Source organism: Canis aureus, chromosome 11, assembly GCF_053574225.1.
Source record: "Canis aureus isolate CA01 chromosome 11, VMU_Caureus_v.1.0, whole genome shotgun sequence".
In the NCBI taxonomy this organism is placed as follows: domain Eukaryota; kingdom Metazoa; phylum Chordata; class Mammalia; order Carnivora; family Canidae; genus Canis; species Canis aureus.
This window is the reverse complement of record NC_135621.1, coordinates 14462779-14485243: the sequence shown is the minus strand read 5'-3', so window position 1 is coordinate 14485243 and position 22465 is coordinate 14462779. Positions and strand designations below refer to the sequence as shown.

The 22465-nt window shown below is 44.8% G+C and overlaps 1 protein-coding gene across 5 annotated transcripts in view; it reads left to right on the top strand.

The window, feature by feature from the left end:
* PTPRB (protein tyrosine phosphatase receptor type B) overlaps positions 1 to 8861 on the top strand; it is a 119046-nt gene extending 110185 nt beyond the window's left edge. Inside the window, exon 33 of one of the 5 annotated variants that reach the window (XM_077913833.1) lies at positions 8543 to 8861. In XM_077913833.1, coding sequence (XP_077769959.1) covers positions 8543 to 8652 — 110 coding nt within the window. In that variant the 3' untranslated portion in view covers positions 8653 to 8861. Of the gene's footprint in view, positions 1 to 1269; positions 6734 to 8542 lie in introns of those variants that run through there. The other 4 variants (XM_077913830.1, XM_077913834.1, XM_077913832.1 and 1 more) reach the window with 4 other exon arrangements.
* The last annotated feature ends 13604 nt before the right edge of the window (positions 8862 to 22465 follow it).

The window sequence follows — 22465 nt, the reverse complement described above, 5'->3', positions numbered from 1 at the left end:
ATAAAACAAAGTTCTCAAACCAGCACAATAATATATGATTTTTCTTCTGTTTTATGTACCTCATTTTCTAGAATAGTATGTCACATTTTTAAAACAAAAATTTTAGTAAAACTGTATAAACTAAGAGGCACTGCTTTGATCAGACGGTAATTACTTGACAAGTAAAGGGTCTCTATGCCTTTTCCCATTCTAAACAATCATTTAGACCTAACTTATCACAAAGGCTAACTGCAAATTCGAAGTTACATTGTATTAGTTATCTACTACTGCCTAACAAATTACCCTAAAACTTGGCAGTTTAACTCAGCATTTATTTTCTCACAGTTTCTATAGGTAAGGTATTTGGAGGAGCTTAGCCAGGTGGTGTTGGGTCACTCATGATGCTGTAGTCAAGATGTTGGCCAGGCTGCAGTCATCTGAAGGCTTGACTGGGGCCGGGAGGTCCATTTCAAGAAGGTGCACTCACATGGCTATTGGTTTAGGTCTCAATCCCTTGCATGTGGACCCGTGTCCATCTAAAAATTAGATCCTTCTCGAAACATTATTTTATCTCCATTTCTAATTGATCTTCAATTTTGTTTCGTTCTCTGCACCTTCCGTATCCAGTGACTGAGCCAGGACAGTACATAGTTAATGATCTGTGAAGTAAATATATATGAGACAGCTGCCATTTAAAGGGGTCCTTTGTTAATCAATAATTCTCTTGGATTATAAATTATTGCTCCCTAATTTATATGTGTTACAAATTAAGGTTTTTGCATGTCACATCCTTTAAGAAGCTCCAGGATGGAGGGAGCTCTGGGGGATCGGGGAGATTTCTTTGTCTTGTTATGACTTGTGTGAGAGTCGTTTTTGTTTGTTTGTTTGTTTGTTTGTTTGTTTGTTTGTTTGAAGTCATCTTGGGTGCTCCTGGGAGAGCCAGCTATGGTGTGATTAGCTTCAGGTGTCTGAAAGTTAGGATTCAGGTCCTAGCTCTGGCACTAACACAGATTACCAAGCTGTGTAACCCTAAGTGAGTCCCTCTGCCTCTCTGGGCCCGTGGGTGCATCTATATAATCAGAGAGGATGGACTAGAATTACTGGTCCCTTAATTCTCGTAATCTGTGGTTCTGAATGGAATGACCTGGACCCCACAATGATGCTCTCGCCCTAAACCATATTGGACTTTAGTCATTTCCGCTAGTCTTATCCATTTGTAATCTTCATAAATGGAACAAATGACTATGACACACCCTGCTCCATCTCTAACTACAATGTCCTTCCTTTCAGACACGGGCTATTCAAGGCATTGAGAATGTATCTGAAGATCTCTCGGATAAAATGTATTCACTGCGTGATTTAAAAACAAAAACAAAACAAAAAAACAGAACAAAACAAAAATCAAAAAAAAAAAAAAAAAACTTGCTTCATGCCCCACAGAGGTGTCAGCTATTTCTGTTGATACAATGTATAATTTATTAATCTGCAGAATTTTAAAGAATTTATGTAATTTAAAGGTAACAGATATTATTGTACATAGTTGTATTTTGTAGTTTCTTCTGTACATATGTATTTTTTCATAATGTTTAATATTAAGCTTTATATAATACTATTTTTCCACACTAAAGTGTTCATGGATTGTTCTACGTAAACTAATTCAGCCTGTGTAACAGGACTACCGGTAACATATGTCTGGAAGGGGTTGCAGAGGTGATCCCATGGGCCACGGTTTTGACCTGTTTTGATATCTGCTGGTCAGGATAGAGGGCAGGGCTGGAGAAAGCATGTAATAGAGCTGGCTTTCCTGCATTGCTCTTCTAGGAATCTAGGGATCCGAAGATGATCCAAATGTTATTTGGACGAATGTAACAGTCAAAACCGGATTAAGCAGCACCAAAGCTGAAGTAGGTGGTTATTGCTAAGCTAGTTCATCTCTCCCCCTTCGCCTGCCAGAGGTTCAAGCCAAAGTGGTCAGTTCAGGGGCCACATAATTTACAGAGTGGTCCAGGGTTGAGGATTCTGAGAGAGAACGATCCAAACAGAAGAGATGAATTCCTTGTATCGAGAAGATTGCCTCCTGTACCCTTAACTGGAAACCAAATCAACATGCAAAGTGCTGTCCGTAGTGACTGGAGATTATTTACTACATTCGTAGTGTGTGAACCACACACACCCGAACTATAAAGAGTATGTGGTTGATGATGACGCTCATCTTTGTCTCATTGCTAGTGGGCTGCATTCCTGGAAATGCCAGAATTATGTCACTCATACTTGGTTTTCCCGTTTAAAGAGGATTGTTGTAGCAGATTATATTTCTGATCAAAAACTTGATATTAACATCTTTATAGCAATGTCATATATAGTTCGTTAAAAAAAAAAATTAGTGGTGCTTAATATAGAAATTCCCAAAAGACTTTTCTAGTAAGTCACTGAGGTCAAAATAGCAGTAATCACCTGAAGATGCATTTAACATAAAAGCCAAGTTTCTCTTCACTAGTTGTGCCTATTTTGACTATAACAAATTTCAGTGGGTTAGAAAGTAGGCATTACCCTCCCCAAGGTCCAGTTCTGAGGGTGCTTCTGGGGACAATTTGAAAGGTATCATCTATAGAGAATCTTCATGGCTACTTGAGAAATGAGCTAGGATGTTTGCCTTTTTCTCACCTACAAATTTCTCCATAATAAACCCAAGAATTAGAGATGAAAGTTGTTGACCTCACAGCTTCAACTGCAGAGAGAATACATGTCAAAGTGTGTCTTTTTGCTACATACTGTAAAGTCCCAAAAGTAATATAATGGGTATAAATGACAATCATCAAATATAGCCAAAATAGTTATTTATGGTTATGTAAATTTACACACACACACACACACACACACACACACACACACACACAAACTCTCCAGGGCTACTTGCAGTTTATAAAAACAGGGGAAAACTTTACAAGAAAAAATGTGAAGAGTAATAAAAGGATTCCATGTTTTCACAGCCTCCTTATGCTCAATGCCCTTGTGGAATGGCAGTGTTAGGTCCTGCTCCTGTTTCAGGGAACTAGGTGCATCTTCTAGAAACGCAAAGGAACAATATGTATGTAAGGGTAGCGGATGTACCACCCGGAAGAAAACAGAGGTCAGAGATTTAGGAGATGTGGTGTCAATTAGGAATAACTTTCCCTGCACGAAAAAAAAGAAAAAGAAAAAGCAGGAGAAAACAGATTTTTTAAACCAATGCTGCTTGGCACAAAGCACAGTAACACATGGAAAAAGAAATCCATTTGGGGCCTTTCATTCATTCAGAAAAGTTTAACCGAGTGCCTGTAACCTGCTAGGTACCGTCCTAGAAAGGACTCATTTCTACTCAACAAAGAAAATGCATCCCAACAGTCAAGTTAGGGTTGTTGTTACTATTTCCAATTACGCTTGAAAGAGGACCTTGGGGAGCCAGCGAAAGAGGCAAGCAGACCAGGGCACAAAAAAAGGGCAGACGCTGAAGCTGCTTTAATAGCAAACCACTAGATCGAGAAGAGAAAGCAATCCATTGCACCAACCAAGAATTAAAACTGTTGGAAAAAAAAAAAAAAAACCTACACGTCTGTAACAGTAAATACCGTTCGCGTACCCCGGTGTATCTTGGGTGGCATCACTGTTATGGAAATGGACGCGGCAAGGGAAAACTGTATGTTCTTTCAGTCTAATCCAGGAAATATTTATTCCTACCCTCCACCTGTCTAATTTTAAATCTCCTTAGCAACAAATATTTCACTATCTTCCCTCCTGCCACCGCCAAGGACTAAATACATTATCTAGTTGATCTGTTTATTAAATTTAGTGGGGGGGGGGGGAAGGTTTCCTTGACATTCATCTCGATTGGACATATTTTAATATAATCCCATCATGTGTTAGGTCTTGGTAAACATTCCATTTCCTGCCGTGGTGGGCATCCTGTTTGCACCTGTCCACTACACTTGAATCACCCAGCCTTCAAAGTGCTTGTGAGCTATCACATCTTAGGAGAGTCCCGTCTTGCATCTTAATAATTATTTATCCAAGTTCTTTATAATTAACACCTTTAATCTCTACTCATTAAATCGATTTCCTATTATCATTCTGCTGCTCCCTGGATAGCAGCCAGGTTTTCAGCTCTTGAATCAGAGTTTTCAAAGGCTCATCTCCCTGTCTGGGCCTGCACATATTTGTCCTGAGCAATTCACCATCTCTTAACACTTCGGAGTCCCTCTTTTTCACAACTTGTTGCCTTCTCCTCTTTTGAGCATGTTTGCTTTCCCAGTCGAATGTGATTTTATTTTCTGTTCATTTTATCTCCTTCAACTCACTGGCATTTCATAGTCTTCTCAGGCTCCACGTTATAGCAGAGGTGACCATGGTTTCGCTGTGACATACTAAAATGGTCATGGCCCACAGACATGTTGGGGACAGTTTTATTTGGAAGGGTCTTTAATTAATTTTGTTATTACCTCTTGGAGGAAAGCCCAAAATGACATGTGAAAATAATATGAAACCACCAAGCAGATGTCCAGCAATACAAAAATAGACCTCACATGCTATACTTCACACTCTGAATCTCTTGCCTTAGTGTCTCAGGATCCAGTTTCTTATATTAAATATTCTCCTTACTTTTTTGCAAGAAAATTACTGGCCATATACTGAATTCCAAATTACTTGGCTTTCTGAGTCTCTGAGATTGGAACCTAGAAGTCTAAGCTGGCCGGATCTGTGTGACAGCAAATGATAGGACCTGGCCCCAGCCCTGGGAGGCTCTAGAGTTTCAGTCCACTCACCTGAGCCACCCCAAACGTGACCTGGTATTGAAAGGCAATAGGAAATAAGCTGCTTGTTTGAGGTAGTAGTTCAAGGACTGTCCAGGTTCCATTTCACAGAGGAAATGAAAGTAATTCACCAGCCAAGACAGAGTGGCAAGAAGGAATGGCTGGTCCTCCCCCAGATGGCCGTGAGCAGCCCTCGACCCCACCTCACACCTAGGAAGAGTCAGAGTGGAAAGGCCCTAATCAGCCCAAAAGCCCTGTTACATTTCTGAATATTTTTAACCCAAGATTTCAAATCACATCAAGTATTCAAGGAAAGTTTCATATCAGAGGAAAATCTGTAAACCATGACTGCAGAAAACAAATGAAATGATACGAAGAAGGGGAAATATCTGAGAAAGGGAATCTAACCAGATGTCATCCGGAAGACAAAATGGCATCCTTTCTCTGTGTCCAGACTATTCTCAGAAGAATGTCATATTTCTATTAGGACATATTATCCTTGGGGGGGGGGGGGGCTCTCTTATTTCATCAGTCAGATGATTTAGCCAATTAAGCAACTGAATTGAAATTCATTTAGTTTTGTGAATTGACCATGTGTTTGACTACATGGACTAAGCTTGGAATCCAACCACACTACCTTAGATTCTTGTAGTGGATGATGCCTTTGAAAGTGGCCATTTTAGTTAAAATGCAGGGTAACATTTGATACAGCCATGGTAATAGCAGAAATCTGCTCTGTTCTAAAAATGTTTCTAGCAATGGAAATATTTCTGACTAAAAGAATACTCTTGACTTGTAGGGAGGCTCCCTAGGAATAAATGTATGCAACAAAAATAAGGCATTTTATTTTTTTTAAAGGTTGCCTATATAGATACATTCATGAGATAAGGAAATTGTTAGTGAATGCTCTTAAAAATAGAGGTTTATGTAATGGAGATCAAGAAATCTATTAACAGATTTACCAAAGATTATTTTTATAGCCTATATGCCAATGTACATGATCTCACATAAGTTACGAAAATAAGTTGTTGAACACTGTGAATAATGTCAGACAAATGTAATGTGCCCCTTCTAGAGTCATGTCAAAAAATGTTAGCTATGGCTGTTCTCTCTGCCTTAAGTAATGTCTTTTAGGAAAGACCGTCTTCACCCTAAGAGCAAGCTTTGTGTTATGCGTGAGATGTTGTATTTTAATAGCTGAGCCAGTAAATAAGCATCCCAGCAGAAAGGAGCATATGCAGTTGTAGTGTTAGGAGTGTGTAGCACAGTGGGACAGTGTTCCCTCTGCAAGTCTGGGGAGAGTCTGCAGCGGCCCTTGTGAAAGTTCTTGCTCTCAGCCACACTGACTACCGGGTGCACCCGTGTTCTTGCCTGAAGGGCCCTTGAGCTCTGGTCCCCCATGTAGGACCCATCAGGATGATAAATTCTACAAAGACAAGGATCAAGTCTTCAATCTTGTCTCTGGTGCTACCTTGTAGAAATTATTTCACAGCACACACATTCAGCATATGCTTCTTGATCAGAAACTGCTGCTGGCCCAGTACTTTGAATGTTAGGTAGCCAGAGTCCAAAACCACCATCCACTACGGTCCAAGGAGGTTCAGCTAGCTATTCCTTGAGTTACGTGCGGCTTGAGTAAACACTGTAAATAAATCCAGCAAGTGAACATATTATGTTCTATAATAGAGCACTTTTATGTTTTTAATATCATGTATTCTTTCTCTGCAAATCTGGTTATTTAAAATGGCAGTAGATGATTTTATTTTTTCATACTATTGTACCTCCCCGCAATACTGTGTTTCTAACCGGCTCTAGTTGAACAAAGAACTTCTCTAGTCTTCCTATTTAAATTATGTATTTGCTTAATATATTTTCACATTTGTAACTGTGGTCAAAAAAGCTACCTAGTACCACCTTACGTACCTTCTCACTAGTACAGGAATAAAACTGCTGTTTGTTGAAGCAAAGTGTCCTGGCTTCTCTTCACCTGTTCCTCATTTGTCAATCTCTGTCGTCCTTCTCTGCTCAGAAGAAAGGTCAGATGTGACTGCTTTTAAGTGAGAAAAACCTTCCAGGCCATTATCATAAGAACATGGTTGTCTTAACCTTTATTCCTGCGAGTGCTGAGCTGGTTCCCTAGGTTATCGTGTACATTATAATAGACTCTCTAGTTGACGGTCTCCAACCCAGTTCTTGTTTTCAGTTCTTTGGTTCATTAGTAACCAAAATGCCATCTATTACCAACAGTGTCGGTGTGTTCTCAGAGGCGCTGCCCCAGCGGGATCACCGTGAGCCCTTCAGAAGCACTTCACACGTTAGCAGGCAGTGTGACATTTGGTAAAGGGCTGCTGCGCCTATTTCCAGAATTATTATTTTGCCCTTTGCCTTTTCACATTTCAGTTGAAAGATCAGTGTCCTTCACAACTTCAGTATTTCATTTTTCTACAACTTACTCACAGAAATCTCCATTTTTTTTAAATGTGCAAGAACAGATTTACATATAAAACCATCACATCAGAGCAATCCTCCACTTTAAAACGGTTTCTCAATTCAAATAAGGTAACAAAACAACTTGACTTATGAGGCTGCACTTTCTTTTTTTTCCAAAGTAGCTGTTTGTTTGGCACAATTTTCCTTTTTTCCGAAATAGCTGCTTGTTTGATAGAATTGACTCTTTAAAATTTTGAACTGGGACACCTGGGTGGCTCAGTAACTTAAGCACCTGCCTTCAGCTCAAGTCATCACCCCAGGGTCCTGGGATCAAGCAGTGGGGAGTCTGCTTCTCCCCCTCCCTGCTCTTGAAGTCTTGCTCTCTCTCTCTCTCCCTCTTAAATAAAATGAAATAGAATAACAAGAATTTGAAGTAGGGGCATCTGGGTGGCTCAGTCCATTAAGCTTCTGACTCATGATTTTGGCTCAGGTCATGATCTCAGAGTCATGAGATTGGGCCCTGCATGGGGCTCAGCACCGAGTCTGCTTGAGATTCTCTCTCTTCCTCTTCCCTTACCCCTCCCCCCACTGACATCCCTGTGAGCTCTCTCTAATGAATAAATAAAATCTTAAAAAAAAAAAAAAAAGAATCTGACTAATCACTTAGCATTTTTGTCACGTCTTCCAAAATCACAAAATGTTAGAGCGAGGAGAGCCACCTTATGGATGGACGATGATGGAAACCAAGAGCCAAATTTAAAAGTGATTCAGCAAAATTGGATACTGCTAGAATTGAAGCTTGTCTTCCTCCTACTCTCAGGGAAGGACTCCACCCATCTACATGTAAATATACACAAATAGGAAATCTGCTCAGGGGCAGCCCCAGTGGTACAGCGGTTTAGCACTGCCTGCAGCCCAGGGTCTGACCCCGGAGACCCAGGATCGAGTCCCATGTCAGGCTCCCTGCATGGAGCCTGCTTCTCCCTCTGCCTTTCTCTCTTTCTCTCTCTCTCTCTCTCTCTCTCTCTGTCTCTCATGAATAAATAAATAAAATCTTTAAAAAAAAAAAGAAAATCTGCTCAGGAACCAGTGGTTATAGCTCCATCTCTAACACTGAGACAAAATCTTCAATGGAACTTTCAGCATATTGTGTAATTATTCCTCTTATTTTTATATCTCATACATCTGAAGACATCCATTTCTCAGACAAATCTCAGACTATATTTTAGAGTCACGCCTTAGCAAAGCCATCACAATCTTAAAGCTGAAAAAGCTTTTCTTTTTGTTTTTGTTTTCTTAAAGTTATGTTCTTCTTTTTTTTTTTGATATTTTATTTACTTATTCAGGAGAGACACAGAAAGAGGCAGAGGGAGAAGCAGGCTCCATCCAGGAAGCCCGATGTGGGACTCGATCCCAGGTCCCCAGGATCACGCCCCGGGCCGAAGGCAGGCGCTAAACCGCTGAGCCACCTGGGCTGCCCTGACAAAGCTTTTTGGATGGAAAAAGAGAAAACATGACTTTCCAACAGAAGACTATTATAAAACATCATTAAAGCTAATTAAATCAAACCAGCTAAAACCAGAAGAGGTTATACAGCTAGATTTTGAAAGGTTTACAAGATTGTAATGTTGGCAATAAAAGGAGCATTCATAATAGAAGAGTAAAAATTAACCAGTAAAATTCAAGTTTGAGTAATAGAGAAAACCATGCAGAGGTGGTTCTACATAGGAGGTAACCTTCACCTTTTTACTAAAGGAGGTAACCAACTCCAAAGGCCATGCTCACTATCTTCCCAACCCAATATCTCCAAAGGAAAATTGTACTAATACACTAGAAAATTGTTGATCTGAGTAAAGCTTGCCTCCTTTTGAGCGGTGTTTACTACAGTGATGCAAGAACCTTTGTATAAATTATCTTAAATTATTTTTCTCTTTGCTCTGAGAGCTCTTGACCCCAGGAATAAATTTGGCATCCATTTTAGTCTTTAAGAAAGAGCTAGCAAAGAAATATGGTTACTGTCTCTGCTATCCTACTGCAGAGGCCAAGAAGGTTCTGTGTCTTAGGGCTTGCCAAAGAACTAAGGTAAAAAACAACAATAACAAAAATCAGAAACAAAAAATGACAATACAACTATAAAAACAAAGGACATTCACTCTGGAAAACAGTATGAAGTTTATTCAAAAAGTTGAAAATAGAGCGACCCTATGACCCAGCAATTGCACTACTGGGGATTTACCCCAAAGATATGAATGTAGTGATCCAAAGGGGCACCTGCACCCCAGTGTTTATAGCAGCGATGTCCACAATAGCCAAATTGTGGAAAGAGCCCAGATGTCCATGGACGGATGAATGGATAAAGAAGATGTGGTCTATAAAAACACAATGGAATATTACTCCGCCATCAGAAAAATGAAATCTTGCCATTTGCAATGACGTGGATGAACTAAAGGGTATTATGACAAGCAAAATAAGTCAATCAGAGAAAGCCAATTATCCTATGATCTCACTCATATGTGGAATTTAAGAAACAAAACAGAGCATGGGGAAAGAGAGGGAAAAATAGAACAAGACAAAATCAGAGAGGAAGACAAACCGTAAGAGACCCTTAATCAAAGGAAACAAACTGAGGATTGCTGAAGGGAAGGGACCGGGGATGGGGTAACTGGGTGATGGGAGGGCATGTGACGTGATAAGCACAGGGTGTTACACACAACTGATGAATCACTGACCTCTACCTCTGAAACTACTAATACGCTATATGTTAATGAATTGCATTTAAATTAAAAGCAATGAAATAAAAACAAAGGGCAGTACAAGTAGAAAAGTTCAGAAGCCAGGAAACATTCTCAAATCTAACCTCACCAAAAACTATCATTTGTAACGCATATAAATTAAATCTCTAAGCCATATTTTATTCCTAAAGAACCTGCCAGTGATCCCTGGTCCAGTTGTCACCCAAGCAGATGCGCCTTCCCCCACTCGTGTCAGATGTTCAGGGAAGGAAACTGTCTTCCAGCAAATAGCACATTAGCAATAAATAAAGGCAAACAAAACAAGACAGAAGAGAAATAAAAGGAACGATCTGCTTTGGTGGAAGACTGTGGGCAGAAGGCAACAAGGGAATAAAATGAAAGGTGAGAGAATCTGAAGGAGCTTTCGAGCGTTTCAGACTTCAGACTTCCTAATTTAACCTGAGAGAAAGGCATTCCAAGTGCCACTTACCGGCCTACAGAAGGCCGCGTGCTTAATCTCTAGGATGGTCTCAAAGGCGTGACATTAAGGCAACTGTCTACTGAATGCCTTCACCCGCCACGTCCTGTAGGTCACTCCATGTTCCTGCTTTATGGATAAGGAAGTCGAGGCATCAGGAAGACCGAGATGCTGCTCAAAATTAAGCAGAACAGGAACAGTAGCCAAGCATTTCGTGCAGCAACTCTATGCTAAGCGCTCTCTCCCCCTGGATCTAATTTAACTCTCTGCACGCCCTAGCTCCTAGACGTACATTGGAAACAAGAAATCTGAAGTTTAAAGAGACAAAGTAATGTGCCCAAGACCACCCAGGGCCACAGCTCAGTTTCCAGTCTGAAAGCTTCTCACTTCAAAATGTGGACCTCTCCATCTATGCCAGGGTATGCAGGGTATGCAGGGTGTGCGGGGTATGCGGGGTATGCAGACCCACAGCGAAGGCACCACTTGAGACCTGGTGAGAAATGCAAATTCTCAGACTCACATCCGCCCCCTCTTCCCCCCAAGTCTTACTGACTCCGAGAGTCTGGCGTTGGGGCCTAGTAACGTGTGTTTGAATGGGCCCCGAGCGCTGCAGATGTGTGCTATGCCGCGTGGGGTTTGGGCAGCCTCTCTGTTTGCAGTTTCGCATCATCCAAGCTAGCTCTTGGAGAAGAAGCTCTATCACACCCTGCGTGACAAAGAGGAATAGTAACGTGTGACATTTTTGAGCGTTAACACAGGATAAGCACTTAATAGATGTTGGCCACTCTTGTTCCGTGCCAGCCAGCAATCGAGCTGCTTTATCCGCATTATCTCCATTAACCCCCCAACACCAAGTAAGGGAGGGACTACAATTCCTTCCCATTCTACCCATGAAGAAACTGAGGCACAGCGAATAAGGCAGAGCTCTTGCTCGAGGTCACCGAGCTAGCCAATGCCTTGAACACGGGGGTGAACTCTGTAGCGCGTCCTCAACCACTTTCCCCTGCGCCTCGGGCTGGAGAGAGGTGCGCTCAGCTCCACCCAGGCCCCCAACTTCCCATTCCGTTTTCAGCCCCACTCGCGGGCTACAAACCACTTCCCTCCACTCGCCCTACTGACTCTTGTTAGAAGGCACACCAGTCCCGGTGCTGATGTCCCCGCCGGCAGTTTACACTAAATGCGATAGATCGCTAGCGGCCAGGACGGCCACCCTTGCTACCGCCACCCCCGCCACCACCCCCGGGCCTTGGGCTGGGCCGCTAATCGCTCCTCCTGGTGATGGGGAGTCCTTCGTGCGGAGGGACCAAGACTGTCCCGTGCAGAGCCGGCTGTCAACTCAGAGCCAGATGGAAAGACAAGTGACCACAAAGAGGAAGCCACCAAGAAGGCAGAAGAGAGGCTCCAAAAAGCAGCTGCCAACTCACAGGACCCGAAGGACCAGAGGCCGCAGCTCAGGCCCAAACGACGGGGGCCCCCAAAACTCCAGGGCTGGCACGTCCGCACCCCCAGCCTGGCCGGAGGGGGACAGAGGTCCAGGTCTCACTCCAGGGTTCAAGGCGGCGGGAAGCCGCAGGCAGGGAGCCGGGCAGCACGGGCCACCTGGATGACAGCCGAGCTCCACCACGGGGACGTGCTGACCGGGAGGTGGGCCCCCCCGGGCCCTGGGGTGTCCCCGGCCCGGTCCCCCATGGCCACCCACGCCTGCGCGCCCCCTTCGCGGGCAGGGGAGTCCACCCTGCGCTCACCCCAGCCTCAAACCCCCGGCCCCTCAGGGCGTCCTGCGCCCCCCAGGTGGCCCTGTCCCCAGCGCTGTCGCCCCGCGTCCCAGCCTCATCTGAGCCCGGCCCAGAGGTTCTCTGTGTGGGTCCATCCTTCCATGGGGCCAGGCACCCTCTCCACGCAGTTGGCGAAGCCGCCGTCCATCCGCACCTGACCTGGGACCCACGGCCTGGTGGCTGCACAGGCTAGGTGCCTGCAGTCCCCGTCCCCAGGCGACAGCCCCCATCCCCAAGCCCCCCGTCCCCAGGTCCCCATCCCCAGGTCCCCCATCCCCAAGTCCCCGTCCCCAGGTCCCCATCCCCAGGTCCCCCATCCCCAAGCCCCCATCCCCAGGTCCCCATCCCCAGGTCCCCCTTTCCCAGGCCCCCATCCCCAGGTCCCCGTCCCCAGGCGGCCGCTCCTCGCCCTGCAACCAGGGCCTGCCCCCTCATGCCCCTCAAGCTGGTGCTCGCCATCCTCCGACCCGCCGTCACAGGCGGCGGGCAGGTCACCAGCCCAGGCCACGGCTTCACAGAAGGTCACAGACGTGGCCCTTTGACTTGTCTCCAGGTTAAACACAGAGCCGCGCTTCACTACTTCCAATCTGGGCCCACTGTTGGATGGGTCCACCTATCACACTTTGTAAAGAAATGTTTAAAAGAAATTTTTTCATTATTTTGGGAGTTAAACGATTTTCACAAACCTCTTTGGACTTTTTTTTTTTAATTTCAAGCTCATTTTTTACTATACCAGAAGCCTTGGTAAATGGCCCTGACCCTCCCCTGACCTCTGAGACTACCGCGGACCCCCCAACCTGTCTTGCCGCATCACTTCAGGACCTGTGGAGAGGTCTTACCGCCCGTTGCACCTTATGTGGAGATTAGTTGCTCTGTTTTCCCTATTAGACTGTGAGCTACCTGAGATCAGATTTTCCTAGGCACCCAGCAAACACATTTGAGACAAATTCCAGATATTATAATAATAATAACACAGAGATACCTATGGATATCCACATTTCAACAAAGTGCCCCGCACCATTCATTGGATTCTAACCGGCTTTAATGAACTCAATCTTCCCAGAAATCCTATGAGATGAAAGACTGAGACCCAAGAGTCACAGTCAAGAAATAGCAGAGCCAGGGTTGAAGCCCAGACAATCCAGCTTCGGAGCCAGCGCACCCAACCCCTCCACACTCAACCCCTCCGCCAGGGGTTCCCAAACTCCGGTGTGCATCAGAATGGGCTTATTACTGAAACACAGATTGCTGGGTCCCATCCACCGAGTTTTTATTTTTTATTATTTTTTTTTCCCACCAAGTTTTTAAATCAGGAGGTTTATGTACCACGCTGCGGAGCTATGAAAAATATTGAACCCAAATGTTTCAGTAATTTCATTAAATTCTTCAATGATGATTTACCCTGATGAAATAGATAAACCATATTTCAGAAAATAAGTTTGCACCTTTTTGAAAAGGAATTGGCTCTACAGAGGCTTTTGTAAAGACTAAGTTCTAGTAAGTAATTGGCCGTCTCTTGGCAAGAGCACAGAATTTTGAGACGCTAGGCCTGAGTAAACCCTCCCTATGACAAGCTCTGTATTTGCACCGACTTCACAGCGAGGAAATGGGTGCAGGAAAATAACCTGCTCAAGTTGCTAAGCCAGCAAGGGCCGCTCTGGAATGGTGCCCCCAAGAAGAGGCTGAGCTCAGGGCAAAATATTCCCTGATCGACTCTCTAATCAACAGTTCAACACCCTAGTTCTTTCTAGCTAGGGTTCTAGTTCTTTCTAGTTCTAGTTGTTTCTAGTTCTTTCTAGCCTTTTTGATTCCTCTCAGTAAAAGTAAAAAACCCTTCTCTGCCTGACCTCGGAGACGCTTGCAGACCTCCCGGATGTAGCACTCTCCCTTCCGAAGCTCCCCTTATCCCATTACACTCATTCTTCCCTTACCCCCACCCCCACAGCCACTTGCAATCATTCTTTGCAATAAAGTCTCTCCTCACCTAAATCTGGATTTATTTTGTATCTGACACCATTTTGGATTTTCCTAGAAATACAAGTGACTTCTCACCTACCTGGGATCCAACATAGATGCTTGGGCAAGATCTCCAAACAGCATCTTCAAACAGGAAATGATCGCCCTGAATTATAATAATTAACAGGAGATTTGAAGTGCTTACTCCTACCACTTCTCACTTCCTGGGATGTGACTGCATCACGGTCTATAAAGAAAATCTGGGCTAAGTTTTCCCAAGAATGTTCCAGATCCCCACAAAGCAAGCTCCTCTGGGGGTGGGGTAGTAGACACACTGGTTTAAGGAAGTGAGCTCTCGTTAATCTCTGGAAAGTGATGCAGTTTTCTGGAGTTGATTATGCAAGAAGCCTATCCTCTCTGGGTTAAGAGGGTATTTTATTTTATTTTTTAAAAGACTATTTATTCATGAGAGACACACAGAGAGAGGCAGAGACACAGGCAGAGGGAGAAGCAGGCCCCCTCCGGGGAGCCCGACGTGGGATTTGATCCCAGGACCCCGGGATCACGTCCTGGGCCGGAGGCAGACACTCACCGCTGAGCCCCCCAGGTGTCCTAAGAGGGCATTTTAAAGCTTATGTTTTCTCAGCAGTTTGGGGCTGCTCGAATCTGCCCAGCAACATCCTTGTCCTCACTAAGTAGTTGACAAATATTGGGAAACTCACCATCCCATTCCACATTCAGGCATCTCTGGTAGAAAGCATTTCCTCTTCCTGATATAAATATGCTCTGTCTAGACCTTCTGTCGTTGGTTCATTCGTACTACGCCCCATGCTCTGGTCTGTATCCTGCGTTGAATGGTGTGACCCTCAAAAATTCGTATGTTGGAATCCTAGCCTCCAGCAGCTCAGAACGTGACCTTACTTGAGAACTGGGTTGCTGCAGATGTGGTTGGTTAAGATGTGGTCATTCTGGTGCACCAGGACTACTGTCCTTATAAAAAGGGGTGTTTCAGGCAGGGGCGCCCGGTGAGAGAACACCACAGGAAAACAAAGGCAGAGACCAGGGTGACGCTTCGACAGGCCAAGGAACATCAAAGATTGCTAGCAAACCACTAAAAACCAGGGAATAGACTCTTCCTCGCAGTTCTCAAAAGGGACCACCCTGCCAACACCTTGATCTCAGACTTCTAGCCTCCAAGACTGTGCAACAATAAATTCGTTGCGTGAGCCACCCAGTCTGTGGTACTTTGTTATGGCAGCCTAGCAAACTAATACAGATTGTTATTATGGTAATAATAATGATGATAGATGCTAATATTTATTAAGTCCTTACTCTCCCAAGGACTCTTCCTCGGTGCAATGCTATGAGGTAGGTACTTTTTAAAATCCTCATATGGTAGGCGGAATAACAGGTCCCGAAAATTGTCCACATCCTCACCCCTGGAGCCTATGGATATAAATATGATAGATTGCATGGCAAAGGAGAATCAAGTTTGCAGATGGAATTAAGGCTAATCCACTAACTTGAGAATGGAGAGATTATCTTGGATTATATGAGTGGGCCCAGTGTGATTCTAAGAGCTCTTATAAATTGAATAGGGAAGAGAAAAGAAAACCAAGGGGAGAGCAGTATGAGAAGGACTTGGCCAACATTTCTGCTTTTGAAGATGGAAGAAAAGGGCCATGAACCTGGAATGCGGGTGGCCTGGAGAGGGTAGAAAAAGAGGAAATGTTTTCTTCCCAAGAGGCTCCAGAAAGAAAACAGCCCTGTTGACATCTTGATTATGCCCCAGTGAGACCCATTTTGGAGTCTGACCTCCGATTGCAAGACAATAAGTTTAGATCGGGTCAAGCCACCATATTCCTACACTTTGTTACAAGAACAAGGAATAGCCCCCCATTCTACAGATAAGGGATCCAAGGTCTAGAGAGTTTGTGTAATTTTCCCAAGGCCATTCAAGTAGTACGTGATGAAGCCAAATTGGAACTCAAGTCCCTTACTAACCCAGAGCCTCTATTTCTACTTATCATGATAATCTATAAAACAAGTTCTAGTCCCTCTTCTGCAGGACAGCTTTTCACATAGTTGTAAGGAGGTATCATGTCCTCCTTTAGTTTTCCCTAGAAAAAGCATAGTTTCATTAGCCAATTCTCAGACGACAATTTCAAGTCCCATAACCAGCCTGGAAAATATGGCAGCCAAGTCCAACACAGTGCTAGTAAGGCTCCAACACCACCTTTATGCATTTCAATTCACCTTTGCCAAAATGGGATTTATAAGGCATAAAATTTAGGCAATACTTTCTGAGGGTTTTTTTTTTTAAATGAAGTGATAGTTTTCTTATATTGACAAATTGGCTGTGAACTTAATGTTCTACAAAAATGAGTCATTTGAATTGGAACATTGATTTCTTTGAGCAGCCGGGTCCACGTTAGTCTGAGAAAAGTGCCATTGCTCCGTCCCCGCACAGATCATCTCCATAAAGTCCCTACACCTGGCCGTAGTAGTAATAGCTCAGGCTTCCTTCTTGCTTTCCCACCTCAGCTCTCAGATCCTAAAGGTGATCCTGCCTCTCTGGAAGAGTGTCCAGGGAGAGAGATACCTGGCCAGCCTTGCCTCACTTCCCCACTTGGAGAGGTCGACTGTTGTCTGAAACTGAGATTTAATGAGATCACATGCTTTGTATTGGAGACAAGGTCTTCATAAGAAAAGTCCTGGGGGATTATACCTTCAGGTGTGAAATAACCACATGACCTATAAGAACCACAAATACAGCATCATTAGGAAAGCAGAAATGAAGCACACACTCCGCTCTCGCAGTGTTTGGTACCAGTCCATGAGGGCCCAATGTTGACTTTTCCGAGCCATTATTATAAAATAAATTATATACACTTACAACTTCACTATTTATATTTTTAAAAAGGTACTAAATACTCAAAACTCATCACTTCCTAATTATTTCAGCACACTGGACTATTATCTGTGCTCTTGGGGTTATTTTTTTGGGGGGGGTGGTTATTTTTGTCTACTATGTCTGTATGACCATGTACCATCTAATGGTGCGCCACCGCATGTCTCTTCCCAACTCTGAGTTCAGTGATGCCACATTGATAGCATGCCACGAGCCAAGTGGGTACAATTACACCACAGAAATCAGCAAACGCTATGAATGAGGGCAGCCCTCTCGCCCCTGGCTGGGTGTCAAACATTTACCAGCACACCCCTTCCCATCAGCGAACCTTCCCACCTCGCGTCCCTAAGACCCACACAAACACTACGCCCTGCTCCCCGCGTCCAGGAGTGAAGTCATCAGCCTCATCATTTCATCCAAGAACTATAAAGGGCAAAGTAAACATCTCTGGAGGGTTTTTTTTTTTTTAGTTTTAAACATTTTTTTCCTGCCTTGGAAGATTTTATTCACACATTTATACATCATCTGCTTCCTCTTTAAATTTCAGAGTAGATTTGAGTTTTATAATAACACAGAGTTGGCATTTAGGATATGCTGTCTCAGAAAGGAGAATTTTAAGAACTGATGCAGATACTGCAGTGTTTTTGGTGTCTTTTGGTCTCTGATGTATGAGACGTTATGGGAAACTTCCCCAGGCACCCCCCCCTTCCTAAGTGACCTTTTATGTTCATGATCCCAAAGCTCTGTCTTTAAAGATACACCGAGGTTTCCTCCAGATTCCTAATTTCATTAACCTTATAACTTAATCAAGATTCCCTTCTAGCCACAGCCCCATCCAACATGCTTTTGAGAAATCGTTAGGTTTGTTCATTTATTTGGCACGAATGGCAAAGAAGGAAATGGGCTCAATTATTGGGGGGCAAGGTATTTTTCACTTTCCATTGCTAAAAATCAAGTGTCCCTGAAAGGAGGCCCTGCACTCAGTTCTGCCCAAGAAAGAGTTGCCTTAAGGGATAAGGAGGGCAAATGTAAAAAAATGGAATTCCTCCCTCATCTGAGCAGGTTGCAGTCTGCTCAGAGGTCCAAGGAAAGAAGAACTGGGGGAATTACGGGATTTTAATGTAGCTAACATTCATGGAACATCCATGTCGTTCCAGGAACTCTATTAGGCATTAAGCATTTTGCATATATTATCTTTCCATACCTTACCTTACCAATTACTCGAACTAAAAGGCCCCAGAAGAGTAAATACTCCTCGGAGTGTCTTTACACACTTCCAGGAAACAGATTATTTAAACACTCTGGTTAATAGTGGCAAATAAGCTTTAGAGAAACCACATACTGCTTCATGGCTCCAGTTAAGTGAATTTTGTGGAGATCCCAGAAAACAGCTGTTGAGCAAAGTTGGGTTTATCAAACTTACACCAGCAAGGGAAGCTACCTTGACAAAGCCTAGGTGGTTACTCAGAAAGAGAAAGTAAGGAAAGAGCATTTATAGGATTTTGCCGTGTGAACCCACGTGCTTTAAGGCAGTTCTTTAAAGGCACAGAAGTTACTGGACTGAGTGAGGCAAGTCCCTAAGATAATGGTTGAGGATTGGTGAGGCAATGAGGTGAATGTCATGAGACAAGTATTGATTATTGTCCTTATTAAGTGAGCTTTTTTCCCTAATTCTGGAGGGAATGCCTCATATTTTATAGTAAATTCTTTGAACTTCTCCCAAGATTTGGCCCTCTAGGGCATCGTGGAACCAGATTCTTTGAAGGAGTTGCCTTTTTGTCCCAGTGACCAGGTAGGGCATTTCCTGTAACCGCCATGTAAGGCCTTTCTTTACGGCATCCCACTTCCTCAAGAAACACTGGAACCAGAGTTTCTTAATCATGAGACCATTTTCCTTTGCTTTTGTTCATGGAGAGATCTAGATCTTCGGTTACTTCCAAAACATTCCCCACATCTTGCCGTTGGTATTAACTCCCTTCTATCTAGTTAGTCCTGGTGAATACAACGCGTACTGCCTTCTGGGTCACTCTGGCTCCAGTAAAGGGTCATTAGGAGTGAATTTGTAACCGAAGTCACATGAGTTCACTCCTGAGTGAGTCGCAGATACAAACCACATCAGGTGGAGTTGTCGCACAAATACGCTTTATTCGTAGCAAATAAGGGGATCACGAGGAATGACTTCCAAAGCTGTGACTCCCTGAGCAAGGGTGAACGGGTTTCTTTGATTTAGAGTTAGGATGGGTGTTTGGGCAGGGAAGCCCTGTCGGGTGTGTAGAGGCAAGCAGGAGGTTGCACATGCACCCCCAGGAAACACGTCTGTGATACGCTGTATGTTATGTAAATGAGGCCTGTGCTCCTCCTTGGCAGAGACTCTAGTATTCTAATGAGGTAAAGCTAGCTTGGTCCATCTGTGCTGGGGTGACTCAGGTGTGGGGTGGCCCAGGCTGCGGGAGTTCTTGCTCGAGGACTAGTTTGCATTTCCACCACAGAATATTATGCTCCTTGAGTCATTTGTCAGAGTTAAGAGATCAACTGGAAAGAAGAGCTTCCCAAGACATGGGACGTTCCAAAACATGGGACGAAGGTCGGTGAGTACGAGCCGGTAGGCGGTAGAGGTCAGGCCTTGGGGTCTAGATGGTGACAAGTTAGGATCTTTCTCGACGTATCCAGCCTGTTAATTCCTGGGTTTTGTCGTATGGTGTGACCAGTTAACAAACCAGGTTAACTCGATTTTCTAGAGGAGTTTCTAATCTGTTTGTTAGGCAGTCATGAGTTATCCCTTTGATTAAAAAAGAAATAACAAATATATAATTTTCAGAAAAAGAGGAAAGTAGCGGGACTTAGAGTATTATCACCAGGGAAGGAACCGTGTGAAGGAGAAGATAAGCGAATGTCTGGAGGTGAGGCTGCCTGCTGAGAAATACAGTGGCTTCTTAGTGAGCAACAACGTGTGTGGTGTCCCCACGTGGGGTCTCCACCTGGGGGGTCTCCGCAGCCCGATGAGGGCCCCAGATGCGGGGCCATGATGGGGTGGGAGCAGTTGGCACGGGCACTGAAGGGACTGACCTGAGGCAAACCAGGGAGCTGGCGGTGTAGTGAATCCACGGGAGGCCGTGGGCAGGACAGCAGAGTGGGTTTGTGGGCCCTAGGAAAGCAGGCCGGTGACAACGAGCTGTGGGGACGTGGAGTCTCCCTCCTTGGCAGCTGCACCCGGGGCTGCGGGCCCATTGGTCAGGGCCTCTGGGTGCTGGCAGGTGGGTCCCCGGGGGCCTGCGTGGACCCAGCCCAGGGGGCGCGGTGGGCCCCATCTACATCCCGTCGCTCAGGCCTGGGTGCCTCGGTGGGTCCCCGAGGGCCTGAGTGGACCCAACCCGGGGTCAAGATGAGCCCCGTCTACATCCCGTCGCTCAGGCCTGGGTGCCTAGGTGGGTCCCTGGGGGGCCTGCATACACCCAGCCCAGGGGCGCGGTGGGCCCCGTCTACCTCCCGTCGCTCAGGCCTGGGTGCCCGTCTCCCACGTAGCAGTGGGCACCATTCCTGGCCACGAGGAAGGCGGGCTGTGGCCACTGGGTGAGGTTGGAAGCTGGCGAGCTTCCTCCCTAAATGCCGGAGGAGGACTTCGACTCCCTCCAACGTGGCCTCCGTCGGTTCTCTCTCACAGACGAGGTGCTCCCCTGCTCATCTCTTAACTCAGGCCAAAGGCCTGCCCGGCCAGACACCCTGGGACGGGAACTGAAACTGCCCCTGAGGCGGTAGGGAGACCCTGCGTGGCTGCCCCCAGACACCGAGCTGCCCCCCTGCCCCCTGCACGCACCCCCGTCTCCAGCCCGCGTGTTCCTTACACGACCTGGAAGTATCTTCAGGGCTCTGGAGTCCGTCTTTGAGACGCTAGTCAGCTGCCTCCCTGGTGCTGGTCTCACGGAAATAAAACCCTTCCTTGGTTCAGCTCGACCCATATCTCTGCCTCTGGGGACCCAGGAGGCTGCTGCTCTTGCACCCTTGGGCCCCAGGTACCAGGCCATGCAATTGAGTCAAACCAACAAAGGTTTGTCCAGATCGTTTATTCATGAATATGCAGAAAGGAGGATGTTAAAAAGCTAACTTTAAATGACCAAATGTCAGCCCAAGTTTAATTTCCAAGGAAGGGTCTTGATTACTGGTAACTTGATTAACTCCCAAGAGGGGGGGGCATTTTAAACCAGTTGGAAGCTAACCGCCTGCTGTAGCTCGAAGGCCCAGAGCCCCTCACCTGACTCTGAAAGCTCTGAATGCCCTTCAGCCTGCCCAAAGTGAGAGATTTGCCTCCTTGGGATTCATCTTGTCCTGGGGGATATAATTTGTTTTGACAAAATTTTAACATTCCTTCTAACATAAAGTCTTTTCTGACTTAAAACTGTTAAGAACGTAAGACAAGACTTGCAGGGAACCTTAGGGCCCAGAATGTCCTAGTCAGTAAGACGGGGGTGCAGGCTGGCTCAGTTGGTAAAACCTGTGACTCCTGATCTCCGGGATGTGAGTTCCAGCCCACGTTGGGTGTAGCGAGTACCTAAAAATAAAATCTGAAAGAAAGAAAGAAAGAAAGAAAGAAAGAAAGAAAGAAAGAAAGAAAGAAAGAAAGAAAGAAAGAAAGAAAGAAAGAAAGAAAGAAAGAAAGAAAGATGAAAGAAAGAAAAGAAAAGAAAAAAGTAGGAGGGTACGTCATTAAAATTACATACTGTTGGGATCTCTGGGTGGCACAGCAGTTTAGCGCCTGCCTTTGGCCCAGGGCGCGATCCTGGAGACTCAGGATCGAATCCCACGTCGGGCTCCCAGTGCATGGAGCCTGCTTCTCCCTCTGCCTATGTCTCTGCCTCTCTCTCTGTGTGACTATCATAAATAAATTTTTAAAAAAATTTTTAAAAATTACATACTGTTGACTCTCAGGAAGGCTCAAGCAGGTTTAACTCCCTCCATCTAACATAAGGAACTACTAAAGACAGCATAGCACAGATAGAGGAATCTAGAATATATAACCCCACAATGAAATAGTAATGGGTTTAGTATTATGGGGAAGTAGGGAATGGCCATTTTGTCTAGGACCCTGAGGTCCTGGGCAAATCTAATCTTCACCCATTGAGTTTCTTGACCAGGAGGACAGGTACAAGTCGTTCAAAGACCAATAGAAGTTATAATGATTCGTTTCAGTAGGTTTCGACTCTTGGTTTTAGTCCCTTGCTTACTGTTTTTAGAAGTTATTGTGCAAGCTTGGATAAGGTTTGAATATGTCAACGTGAATCTCGATAAATTCGGGCCTCAAAATTCTATCAGCTTAGGCGGAGCTTTTAATCCATAAGGAGTCTGGAGCTTCATGAAGACCTTCAATCTGGTTTTGATTTAGACACGGGGATAAGGAAGGTAGTTTCCGAAATACCTTTGGC